Here is a 13,019-nt window from a genome sequence, read left to right on the forward strand (position 1 = left end):
GAGCATCTCAGAATGAACGCATACTGTAAACGCGGATCAAAGATCAGACATAATGTAGCAATAACATATAGGGCAAACCCCCCCCCCCACACTGACCTAGAACCAGGAAATAAAAATTAAAAAACTGACCTGAAACCAGCACCTACTGACCCAGAAAGACCCTCCAAGGATTTGCATAGCTATGTTGTGGGACTTCATGTCCCAACGTGCAATGTAACGCTTAACGTCATATTTGTGCATCTTCTTCCCTATCCTCGGACAACAAGCTAGTAACGCTAGCAGTTAGCAAGGTATGTATGATCAAAGATCACGCCAAATATTGTTAAAATTGGCAATATGTTTCATGCAATTACGTAATATATATTATCTTTTAATTGTGTGATATGCATGATTAAACATTTTTGTTGATACAGAGTCCAAGCTAGCTAGTTAGCGTCAACGACATTATTAGCCCGCTTGTCTGGTTTATGGATTCCACTAGTTACCACAGTCATAAAGTCCAAATTGGTTTCATCGTAAAAATTAAATGAAACAAAAATATGTGCTTTTGGGGTTTCATTTAAGGTTAGGCACAAGGATAGCAGTGTGGTTAAGGTTTAAAATCACATTAAGAATATTATTTGTAGAAATAGGCGGGGTTTATATATATTTATCATAGCTATTAGCTTCTAACAATGACTAGCTCGTGAAAAGACAGCAAACTCGGTGTTTCATTACAAATTGCGATTAGCTAGTTATCTTATCGAATGAAACCTTCATAGACCTGATAGTTAGTCAGCAGATCCGACCCGCTTGCTTACAGCTGCGCTACTATGGTCAGACAAGCTTCCTGTGCGTAGATAATGACCACTGAGCAGGCAGGAGATATGGCTCGGAAAATGTACCTCAATCCAGGAATGAGAAATGTGTTGTACTCTGAATTGTCCCATTATCCCTACTGTTACACCGAGAAGATTGAATGACTGCTAGTTTTGAAGTAAACTTGGAGAGGAAGAGAGAGGCCCAACTTGGGGGGAAATCTGTCTCCTTCCAGCAGGTAGTGTTTTTGTATGGCGGTCAATAAGAGTGTCAACAACAAAAATGTATGGCTTATTTGCTACGTGAGGTTTATTTGATCAAAGTTTCTAATGCTTATGTTGTTACACATATATGGATATAAGTATGACACGTGACATTCCAGAGTTGTCTCGAGATTGCTATGCATATTCATGGAATGAGGCTAGTAGCATATCATCCCTCTCCATTGATGGTGCTTTCAAGACAACTGGAAACTCAGGAAAAAAACGAGGTCGTATCATGTCGTCAGTGATCTTCTGGTCGTAAAGTCGGAGCTCTAGAAAGAGGCCAGAGTTCCCAACTTGGAATTCCGAGTTGGATGACTGTTGAAAACACATTTTCCCAGTTGGAGTAAAAAGAAATCTGAGTTCACAGTTGGTTTCACATAAAACAATTGTCAAAATAGTGTGCCTTCAAAGGGATTCGACCTCATAACCTCACGTCCCTGAATGGTCCATTGTTCCCTACTCTACCTACTGGTCAGTTGAAACTTTCTGTACAAAATCCTATACTATATTTGTAAGTACAGTGTCCAGTAGAGGTCTACACTTGAAAGTAGCTTGGAATCTAAGAAAGCACTGGAACCACAGCCAAATCAGTGGGATCTCGCATTTTGCAACATGTTTTGAAAAAGCATGTGATCAAACAAAGCTTTGTACATAAATGATGACGTTATTCTGATAAAGTGAAACATACATCAGCAGACTGCTTAATGATTTCGACGTGTGCCTCGGAGCTCCGATATCAAACGGAACATCACTACCGTTATGGAATGGTAAGTTGCGTTGATCAACAAAGGAGCTAATTGGCTGACACTGCCATTTCAAAATGGCTGTGTGGCTTCTGCTATCTAGCATGAGACGAAAAGGACAGTTTTCCAGAAAAACTAGCAGTCTTTCAATCATCTGTGTAACAGTTGGGATAATGGGACAATTCAGAGTACAACTCATTTCTCATCCCTGGACTGAGGTACGTTGTCCAAGCCATATCTCGCACAAGCTCCATGGTGTCGTACTCTACACAGGAAGCCTGTCCAACCCTAGTGCAGCTGTAAGCAAGCGGGTCGGATCTGTTGGTTAACCTGACAGTCAGCGTAGACTTGAAAAAGGATCGCCTGCTGAGTCCCCTCGCCTTGGACCCTAGTGACAGACACTTGGATCCCTGTCTCAGAACGTTTCCGTTGCACTAGCGCCCACAATTAAGGCCATTTTAGGCATTAACTCAAGCTGCTTAGACACTCTACACATCAGCATGTTAATCCCTCAAGGAGTCTGATCTTTCTTTGACCTGTCTGTTTGGTAAAGTGGATATTACACCCTAACAAGTGTTGTATTTCTCACACACCATCCTACTCTTCAATTATGAGGCCTATTAGTTGAAGTTTCAGACCAGCCTCAATCCCCAAAATAGCTCTGTCATACATTAATAGTTGCCTTCAGATTTGCTTTGACACAGGTATAAGGTCTATGCTTACGCTATTTACAGTATGTCATAACTCCCTTGCTTTCTGGCATATAGGCCAGTTTCTAAACAGAGATTGTACAGTATGTATATCCGTCTAACACGAACCCACCTAGCCCAATATTGGACTAAAGGAGCCTAACGTTATTCCTTAGTCCAAGGACCTTACATGTTTTGTTTAAAGGCTGAATTGGCTCTGGAGGCCGTGTTCTAGAAACATAAATCCCTCTACTTTCATATCCCATCAAAATAATTTCACAAATGGAAAATACACACTGTTTTAACACAGTTGCAGCCGACAGTATTTTTTTTAGTGACAACACGTTTGTGGCGTTGGTCTTCCGTTTACACACAATTGTTTGGAGATTTAGATAGCACAGGTAGTCCACTCTGTCTTTTCAGTAAACAAGTGTTGTAATATGGAAATATGGCTGTGTGGGAACTCTAACCCTATAAAAGGTGTGTATCAATTTAACATTTTATGAAAGATAAGGTCCTTATGCTTCCAATGAGTGTTAGTGTTCAGACCGAGGGTCGCGGCTCTTAACAAAACTCCCCCCTACAGAAGACTCCTTCATCCAGTGACTTATGTGTCCTGTCATGGAACTGAGAGACATGATCAAGAGCTAGAACCGACCGTGCTACTTATTTACCTACCTGTGTTTGTGCCTGTATGACAACACTTTTACCACATCAGAGGGTATATCTGTGACCTGTGGACGGTTCTGATAACGAATGCATGGTTTGCATTGCCCAGGAAATAATACAATCTAATTGTTAAATGCTATCAGTGCAAGTTTGTGTTTTGATTTGGGGGGGGGGTTGCATCTAACAGATGGATGTAATTCTTCATTGGGCACTGCTCAGCGACCCAAACGATGAGTTTTCAATCACAATCGTCTGCCAATTACGGATATACCTTTGTTTGTGGGAAACGTGACGCCAAACAGGGACAGTCACGGGCTGGCAGATAACTTGCAAGGTGAGTACATTTTATACAGCTAGGCCAGAGTTCCACTGGGTATCTGTCACTAGAACACAGTTCCACTGGGTATCTGTCACTAGAACACAGTTCCACTGGGTATCTGTCACTAGAACACAGTTCCACTGGGTATCTGTCACTAGAACACAGTTCCACTGGGTATCTGTCACTAGAACACAGTTCCACTGGGTATCTGTCACTAGGACACAGTTCCACTGGGTATCTGTCACACAGTTCCACTGGACTGTCACAGTTCCACTGGGTATCTGTCACTAGGACACAGTTCCACTGGGTATCTGTCACTAGGACACAGTTCCACTGGGTATCTGTCACTAGGACACAGTTCCACTGGGTATCTGTCACTAGGACACAGTTCCACTCTGGTCTAGGAAATTGGCTATCTGGCCTATTGAACATCCACACTGAAGTCAGAAGAGAAGTGAGTCATGTACATCTACTGGGTTTACTTTCAGCGTTAACCATGGTGATGAAGTCATCAGTTGAGGATGATGATGTGGGATGGGGACTGGGTGTCCCAGAGAAGATGAGGAACAATGCAAACTGGGTGGACATTACACATGACTTCAAAGAGGCATGCAAAGGTACAAGGTGTGTGTGTGTGTGTGTGTGTGTGTGTTACATGCTTTAACACCGTATTTCAGGATGTGATAGTAATGTCAGTTCTTGGGGGCTTTTGATACTTGCCCCTCTCGTTTGTTTGTTAGACAGTTCTGAAATACCTGGTAAATTGGGTTTCTCATCAGAAGATTGGTGTAAATCACACAACCAGTAAAATAAAGGCCTGTACAGTACAGCAATTCCTAATGTATACCCAGTGTTTTCAGCTCTGTGGGAATTTGGTGCCACCAGTCTGAAATGCAAGCTGGATGGCACAGGTTAAGATGCCCTGCTGACCCCACTGACATCAATGCATGACTAATTCAAAATTCTATTTAAGTAGAAGTTAAGATTCACCCTTTGTTCCTGTGTACCTCTTCAGACAGCACAGGCTGGTGTTACACTGTACTACTGTAACACAAATACTGCTCTGGCTTTCATCCCTATAGTTCAGATGACTGAGTACATTTGCATTTGTTTTCTCTGTATTTACAGAGCTCAACCTTGGGGAGTTGCTCCATGACAAATTGTGAGTATGAGTGTTTGTTTGTTTCAGACACTGTTATAATCAACCAATAGTGAAATACTTAATTGCTTGCAGTTTGTCTCATTAATGAATACTGGGCATCTATCACTAGACAACACACACACTTTAGGTCTTTCTAATGGCACGTTTTTCAGCAGGTTTGGCCTGTTTGAGGCTATGTCCGCCATTGAGATGATGGACCCCAAGATGGACGCCGGGATGATTGGCAACCAGGTCAACAGGAAAGTCCTCAGCTTTGAACAGGCAGTCAAGGTATGGCTCTGATTCCTAGAGTTTCGGACTGTGAAATGAAAACGGTGGTGTTATGTTGAACCTTTAGTGAGGTGCATTGTAGTCCACAAAGACTCTAACCCCCTCCCTTTCGTATCCTCTCTCTCATCCTGTCTTGTCTCTAGGATGGTTCCATCAGAGTGAGGGACCTCAGTCTTCCAGAGCTGATTGGGATCATGGACACCTGTTTCTGCTGCTTGGTCAGTTTTATTGCCTTATCAATACCAAACTTAATCAGCAAACGATGCATAATTAATTACCAATCAAAATGTGTGTGTGTGTGTAGATCACCTGGCTGGAGGGTCACTCCCTAGCCCAGACAGTGTTCACCTGCCTGTACGTCCACAACCCCGACCTCATCGAGGACCCGGCCCTCAAGGCCTTCGCTCTGGGCATCCTCAAGGTGTGTGACATCGCCCGCGAGAAAGTCAACAAAGCCGCAGTGTTCGAGGAGGTAAGCCACTTGATCCCTTTGGGCTTTTGCACACACACAGTCACGCCAATGGCCATAAAAATTGGTAAAACGGCACCAACAGATCTGGGACTAGGATAACGCACACTGTCTCTCTATCTCCTATAATCCTGTCTATGGGACACAGTTAGGCTTGCAAAATTCCCGGGAACTTTCAATGAATTCCCTGGTTTTCCAGAAGTCCTGGTTGGAGGTTTCCTGGAATCAGAAGGGAATTTATTGAAAGTTCCTAGGAGTTTTGCAACCCGCTGTTCCCTCCTACGTCTTCTGACCTGAAACAACGCCTTGTTGTAATATTCACGATCCTGTTCTGTGTTCTGTCTCCAGGAGGATTTCCAGGCCATGACGTATGGCTTCAAGATGGCCAACAATGTGACAGATTTACGGGTTACAGGTGATGTTCATGTGACGGGCTTAGTCAGTGTTGTGGTTCATGTATGGCATTGGCGGTATACAATATACAGTGCCTTGCGAAAGTATTCGGCCCCCTTGAACTTTGCGACCTTTTGCCACATTTCAGGCTTCAAACATAAAGATATAAAACTGTCTTTTTTGTGAAGAATCAACAACAAGTGGGACACAATCATGAAGTGGAATGACATTTATTGGATATTTCAAACTTTTTTAACAAATCAAAAACTGAAAATTGGGCGTGCAAAATTATTCAGCCCCTTTACTTTCAGTGCAGCAAACTCTCTCCAGAAGTTCAGTGAGGATCTCTGAATGATCCAATGTTGACCTAAATGACTAATGATGATAAATACAATCCACCTGTGTGTAATCAAGTCTCCGTATAAATGCACCTGCACTGTGATAGTCTCAGAGGTCCGTTAAAAGCGCAGAGAGCATCATGAAGAACAAGGAACACACCAGGCAGGTCCGAGATACTGTTGTGAAGAAGTTTAAAGCCAGATGTGGATACAAAAAGATTTCCCAAGCTTTAAACATCCCAAGGAGCACTGTCCAAGCGATAATATTGAAATGGAAGGAGTATCAGACCACTGCAAATCTACCAAGACCTGGCCGTCCCTCTAAACTTTCAGCTCATACAAGGAGAAGACTGATCAGAGATGCAGCCAAGAGGCCCATGATCACTCTGGATGAACTGCAGAGATCTACAGCTGAGGTGGGAGACTCTGTCCATAGGACAACAATCAGTCGTATATTGCACAAATCTGGCCTTTATGGAAGAGTGGCAAGAAGAAAGCCATTTCTTAAAGATATCCATAAAAAGTGTCGTTTAAAGTTTGCCACAAGCCACCTGGGAGACACACCAAACATGTGGAAGAAGGTGATCTGGTCAGATGAAACCAAAATTTAACCTTTTGGCAACAATGTAAAACGTTATGTTTGGCGTAAAAGCAACACAGCTCATCACCCTGAACACACCATCCCCACTGTCAAACATGGTGGTGGCAGCATCATGGTTTGGGCCTGCTTTTCTTCAGCAGGGACAGGGAAGATGGATGGAGCCAAATACAGGACCATTCTGGAAGAAAACCTGATGGAGTCTGCAAAAGACCTGAGAGTGGGATGGAGATTTGTCTTCCAACAAGACAATGATCCAAAACATAAAGCAAAATCTACAATGGAATGGTTCAAAAATAAACATATCCAGGTGTTAGAATGGCCAAGTCAAAGTCCAGACCTGAATCCAATCGAGAATCTGTGGAAAGAACTGAAAACTGCTGTTCACAAATGCTCTCCATCCAACCTCACTGAGCTCGAGCTGTTTTGCAAGGAGGAATGGGAAAAAATTTCAGTCTCTCGATGTGCAAAACTGATAGAGACATACCCCAAGCGACTTACAGCTGTAATCGCAGCAAAAGGTGGCGCTACAAAGTATTAACTTAAGGGGGCTGAATAATTTTGCACGCCCAATTTTTCAGTTTTTGATTTGTTAAAAAAGTTTGAAATATCCAATAAATGTCGTTCCACTTCATGATTGTGTCCTACTTGTTGTTGATTCTTCACAAAAAAATACAGTTTTATATCTTTTTGTTTGAAGCCTGAAATGTGGTAAAAGGTCGCAAAGTTCAAGGGGGCCGAATACTTCCGCAAGGCACTGTATATGTCGTAATGTGTGTGTGTGTGTGTGTACCAAATGAACCTTCTACCAACAGGTATGCTAAAGGATGTGGAGGAAGAGTTACAGAGGAGAGTTAAGGTACAGTACTTTCACACTACTTTCTTCCCGTGAACTGACAACACAACACGACTACACTCTGGCAGAATGGCCAAACACGTTACTGAATAATATCGCTCATCCTTAACTTTCAATGACCGCAAGTGTGTACAGTACCACCAACAGAGCTGCACAGCTCATCCATCACAAGTTATCTCCTCTTCCTCTCTCTCGCTCTCCTTTCCCTCATTCCCTCTCTTTCTCTCCGGTAGAGCACACGCAGTCGCCAGGGCGAGCAGCGGAACCCAGGGGTGGAGTTGGAAGTAAGACTGTCACTCTCTCCCTATGGATATATCCACCAGTCCACCTTATCGTCTCTCCCGTCTAATGGCTTTAAATCGACCCCTAACCCTCATGCCCTTATGTACTGTTGATCTAAGAGGCTTTTGATAGGTCTAAGCAATATGGTCAAAATCCCACCTAGTTTATCAGAGGGAAACTTATAGCCTTATCTATACACCTATCAAATAATTTCAGCGTGCATAGGGTGTAGTGTAGCGTCTAGGGGTTGATTTGGGCTTTGGCATATATCCCATGCCTTCTGCCATGCCCAGTCCACCAGAGCTAAGAGTGAGGCAGCCTTTCAGTGAGACAAGCCTGGAATTTACAGCCGCTTCTCAAAATAAAAGGAATGAACATTGTACGACAGAGCTAAATCTGTGTGTCCCCAGGGTCGACAAAGATATATTGTGTGTTTTTGCGATTGCGTGTGTGCGCGTGTGTGACTTAACCTTTTCCTATGCCTTTCTCAGCATCAGCAATGGATAGCACTTTTCAGTAGGATCAAGTTTACACGTCTTCTACTGACAGCGCTGATCGCCTTCACTAAGAAAGAGGTAACACACACATTTAGCTTAGCTTCACTAAGAAAGAGGTAACACACACATTTAGCTTCACTAAGAAAGAGGTAACACACACATTTAGCTTAGCTTCACTAAGAAAGAGGTAACACACACATTTAGCTTAGCTTCACTAAGAAAGAGGTAACACACACATTTAGCTTAGCTTCACTAAGAAAGAGGTAACACACACATTTAGCTTAGCTTCACTAAGAAAGAGGTAACACACACATTTAGCTTCACTAAGAAATAGGTAACACGCATTCAGCTTAGCTTCACTAAGAAAGAGGTAACACACACATTTAGCTCGGCTTCACTAAGAAAGAGGTAACACACATTCAGCTTAGCTTCACTAAGAAAGAGGTAACACACACATTTAGCTCGGCTTCACTAAGAAAGAGGATCATGTGCATAACGGTAAGCCGATTTGATTTTTGATTGGGCGTGTAATTGGTTGACTGATGCGTGTGATGTCATGTTGGCTCTGTCAGACCAGCTCAGTGAGCGAAGCCCAGAAACTCATGCAGCAGGCAGCAGATCTCCTCCCAGCCCTCCACTCTAGCATCGAGCATGGCATTCAGTACCAGAACGATACTACTAAAGGAGGTAACACGCGCACACACACTCCACTATGGCACCTAGGCCCAATGTGTCCGTCACTACCGTAAGAGGCAATGTTACACTCGTTGGAGAACCTCTGACCGCAATTTAGCCACTCACAGTTCTGCCCCCCCTCATTCCAGATCAACCGATCATGATGGGGTTTGAACCGCTGGTGAACCAGAGACTGCTGCCCCCCACCTTCCCCCGCTATGCCAAGATCCTCAAGAGGGAGGAGATGGTCAACTACTTCAGCAAGCTCATCGACCGCATCAAGACCGTGTGCGAGGTCATCAACACAACTAACCTACATGGAATTCTGGTACTACGTCTGTAAATACTACAATAATAATTAGAATACTACATTCTGACAGTACTTCTGTAATGGTCTGCCTGTTAGAACATGTGCTAAAGGTTTATAGTAATGTTTTAACGTTCTGCTTTCAGGACTTTTTCTGCGAGTTCAGTGAGCAGTCCCCTTGCGTCCTCTCCAGGTCTCTGCTGCAGGTAAGCAACATTCTCCCTCGTGATTGGTGCATCTGGACAATTCTCTCCTCTGATTGGTCCTGTTCTGATGAATCCCCTCCCTGTCTCTAGACAACGTTCTTGATAGATAATAAGAAAGTGTTTGGGACCCAACCAATGCAGGACTTGATCAAAGACGCTCTGAGGTACTTTGTCAGCCCGCCGGTGCTCTCCTCCAAGTAAGTCATTGAGGATTGGAGCGTTTCTTTCTATGAACCCCAACCTTCAAATGCTTTAGAAATGCATCCTTCCTACCTTCCTTGAAGTCATAAGAGATCTGAATTGGTTGGAGTGGTGTTTAAAATGGTCGCAATGTTGCTTTCACCTATCAAAACACCACAAAGGAAGGAAGGATATGTATGTCTGAGGTATTCGAACCGGGCCTACGAGTTTGTGTTCAAGCTCTATCTCTAGACCTGACTGATCCATGCGTTGCCTCTGCAGGTGCTGCCTGCATAATAACCACCAGGCCAAGGACTACATTGACTCCTTTGTCACACACTGCTCAAGAGTAAGTCACCTGGCTGCGTTCCAAGACCTCTTTTCTCTATATTAATGCCACAATCCTTCATTTGTGTATTTTTCCCCCCCAGACCGAACGGCATCCCTGCCACTTGGTTAGCTATGAAGTTGAGGGGTGGAGCTGGGGGAAAATGTAACCACTCAAAATTCATAGATGGAGCCGTGGCTCTGACTATCAACGTGATAGCTTCAGAATATGTTTAAAACTATATTGTATTTCAAACAATGGACTGAAACGACCTTGTTCGGTTTCCCTGCAGCCCTTTTGCAGTCTCATCCAAATCCACGGACACAACCGCGCTCGGCAGAGAGACAAACTAGGCCACATCCTGGAGGAGTTTGCCACACTGCAGGATGAGGTGTGTGTGTCTGGGTGTGTGTGTGTGTGTGTCTGGGTGTGTGTGTGTGAGAGAGCGAGAGCCAGTGTTTGCGTACGCGTTGCTGTTTAGTGACGTGAGTCATCTAAAAATCTGTGTGTGTGACTGCATGTCGCTGTTCTCCTGCGGTTGACTTATGGGACTGATGCGGCGGCGCCCCCTGCAGGCAGAGAAGGTGGACGCGGCGCTGCACAGCCTGCTGATGAAGCTGGAGCCCCAGAGACAGCACCTGGCCTGCCTGGGCACCTGGATCCTCTACCACAACCTGCGCATCATGATCCAGTACCTGCTCAGCGGCTTCGAGCTGGAACTCTACAGCATGCACGAGTACTACTACATCTACTGGTGAGGAGTGGGCGCCCACGTGTGTTCCAAAGGGCGTGTTCCATGTGTACACTTGACTGAGAGAGGTGTGTGTGTGTGTGTGTGTGTGTGTGTGTGTGTAGGTATCTGTCAGAGTTCCTGTACGCGTGGCTCATGTCCACTCTGAGTCGGGCGGACAGCTCTCAGGTGGCTGAGGAGCGCCTCCTGGAGGAGCAGCAGAAAGGGCGCAGCAGCAAGAAAACCAAGAAGAAGAAGAAAGGCCAAGGGGGTCAGGATCAAGTCGTACATTTATTTGCATTGCACTGAATACATCTGGGAGTACACCGCCCGCCCCCATCCATAACTTAACCTCAATAAGAATGTGTTTGCGCCTGCAGCTCGCCCCCTCAGCAGAGAAATCACCATGAGCCAAGCCTACCAAAACATGTGTGCTGGCATGTACAAGGTAAGTGTGCGCACACACACAAACTTGTCCTACACATGTTATGCGTCCTCTGCCCTGGCTCAGTTGTAGTCCCGTTTTCTATCCAGACAGCATAAACACACACACTGAATTTCTGTCTCTGGTGCAGACTATGATCGCCCTGGATATGGACAGGAAGGTACGGAAGCCGCAGTTTGAGTTGGACAGTGAGCAGGTGCGCTACGAGCACCGCTTTGCCCCCTTCAACAGCGTGGTCACGCCACCGCCAGTCCATTACATCCAGTTCAAGGTAACGTAGTGTGTCACCAACCGTCGCTAGCTAGGATTGTGCGCTTGCATTTTCATGTGTCTGCGGGGCATTCCAGGTCAACATAATTGCAGACGCTGCAACGAATATCAAGAATTACATGTTATAGTGGAGATATAAAAAATATATATCATTTGTAACGTGACCTGTTTCTCTCCGTGTGTGTCGGCTGTAGGAGATGTCCGATCTGAAGAAGTACAGTCCTCCTCCCAAGTCAGCTGACCTCTACATGGCGGCCAGCAAACACTTCCAGCAAGCCAAACTAATCCTGGAGAACGTCCCCACCCCTGACCCAGAGGTCAGCAAACCCAGCAGTAGTAAAATAGATTGTGCCTCCTGTTTGTGGGTCTGAATTGCCTCTTTTAATTTGCTGATTGTTGCAGGTGAATCGGATCCTAAAAGTTGCCAAACCCAACATTGTGGTCATGAAGCTACTTGCCGGGGGGCACAAGGAGACAAAGGTAACAACACATCATAATGCACTGAGCAAAACGTAAACAAAGTATTTGGGGAATTTAAACATTTCTGGGGCATTATTGTTGTTTGGTGATAAGGAAAATGGTATTCCCCATCTCTAGGTACTACCAGAGTTTGATTTCTCTGCTCACAAGTACTTCCCTGTGGTCAGGATCATCTGAATCCAAGCCCTGCATTACTATGACAACTCAAACCCAGTACCCTCCTCCCTGACCCAATTGTGGCGTGTGAGCCCAAAACGGAGACCAACTCAACAATATTCTCGTCTGTGTTACTCTATGTCACTCTGGTAGGACAGAGACAGCAACCTTGTTATATATGTCCCATTATGGCACCTGAAATCATGGCCATCTCCATTTTGAAGTAGTCCATTTTCTTCTACTCCTATGAATTGGTAAACAAACTTAAAGGTTGCATACTGCCATACTGTGTGTTGTTTAAATGGGTATAAAGCAAGATTTACTGCCACCTGCAGTTATGGAATGTTTTCTGACTAGTATAATTCATTGGCTGATCCCTCCTGATGACCTGGATGGAATTATGTGATCCTTCCTTAACCCATAGGAAGTCTCACCCAGTTGACTACTTCAAAATGGTGGAAGTCCTCAGTTGCACTGCCCTTGCTAAAACAGGCTTTTGGGCCCTAGAGTCCTCTACAAATACCAGACATCCCAGAGGACAGACAAAACTACATCCTCCACAATTCCCAAAACAAATTTGACTATGGATTTACAATGATTTATTTTTTGTAATCTCTGTCATACACTTCCTCAATAAAAACATGTGATTATTTAACATTTCAGAAAATGTGTTCATTGACTGTTCAGTAAGCAACAAATACATTGTAACAATCTAACGGCAACAAAAGTCCATTGTACAAAATTAAACTATTAATTAACCATTAACCATAATTTCCATTTGAATGAGTCTGCTATATAAAAAAAATATACAAAACGTTTGTATTTGAAACATTTATAGTAGTGGTTCTGCCAGGTACACCAAGGATGCACAGAGGTGACTTTTTTTAATCATA

The 13,019-nt window shown here is 44.2% G+C and overlaps 1 protein-coding gene across 5 annotated transcripts; it reads left to right on the forward strand.

Moving 5' to 3' along the window:
• Positions 1-183: 183 nt before the first annotated feature.
• On the forward strand, positions 184-12,781 carry LOC115139782 (N-alpha-acetyltransferase 35, NatC auxiliary subunit-like). Of its 5 annotated transcripts, none has more exons than XM_029677551.2 (23): positions 184-290; positions 3,973-4,101; positions 4,613-4,646; positions 4,799-4,916; positions 5,060-5,134; positions 5,221-5,388; positions 5,734-5,800; positions 7,530-7,573; positions 7,804-7,854; positions 8,344-8,427; positions 8,922-9,036; positions 9,174-9,352; positions 9,478-9,537; positions 9,628-9,734; positions 10,000-10,066; positions 10,338-10,436; positions 10,621-10,799; positions 10,901-11,046; positions 11,156-11,223; positions 11,351-11,491; positions 11,685-11,807; positions 11,893-11,970; positions 12,088-12,781. In XM_029677551.2, the coding sequence occupies exons 2-23, from the start codon at positions 3,981-3,983 to the stop codon at positions 12,145-12,147; spliced, it is 2,184 nt and encodes a 727-aa protein (XP_029533411.1). In that variant the 5' UTR covers positions 184-290; positions 3,973-3,980; the 3' UTR covers positions 12,148-12,781. The 5 variants fall into 5 exon arrangements, with proteins under 5 accessions (XP_029533411.1, XP_029533412.1, XP_064882602.1 ...); XM_029677552.2 differs by having other exon boundaries at positions 4,802-4,916; XM_065026530.1 differs by lacking the exon at positions 184-290 and adding an exon at positions 3,475-3,499.
• Positions 12,782-13,019: the final 238 nt, after the last annotated feature.

Source organism: Oncorhynchus nerka, linkage group LG13, assembly GCF_034236695.1.
Source record: "Oncorhynchus nerka isolate Pitt River linkage group LG13, Oner_Uvic_2.0, whole genome shotgun sequence".
Classification (NCBI taxonomy): domain Eukaryota; kingdom Metazoa; phylum Chordata; class Actinopteri; order Salmoniformes; family Salmonidae; genus Oncorhynchus; species Oncorhynchus nerka.

Coding starts and splice junctions, on each gene's coding strand:
- LOC115139782 (XM_029677551.2), top strand. CDS start 3,981: ATGGTGATGAAGTCATCAGTTGAGGATGATGATGTGGGATGGGGACTG. Junction 4,102..4,612: donor CTTCAAAGAGGCATGCAAAG/GTACAAGGTGTG, acceptor CTGTATTTACAG/AGCTCAACCTTGGGGAGTTG. Junction 11,971..12,087: donor GGGGGCACAAGGAGACAAAG/GTAACAACACAT, acceptor CCCCATCTCTAG/GTACTACCAGAGTTTGATTT.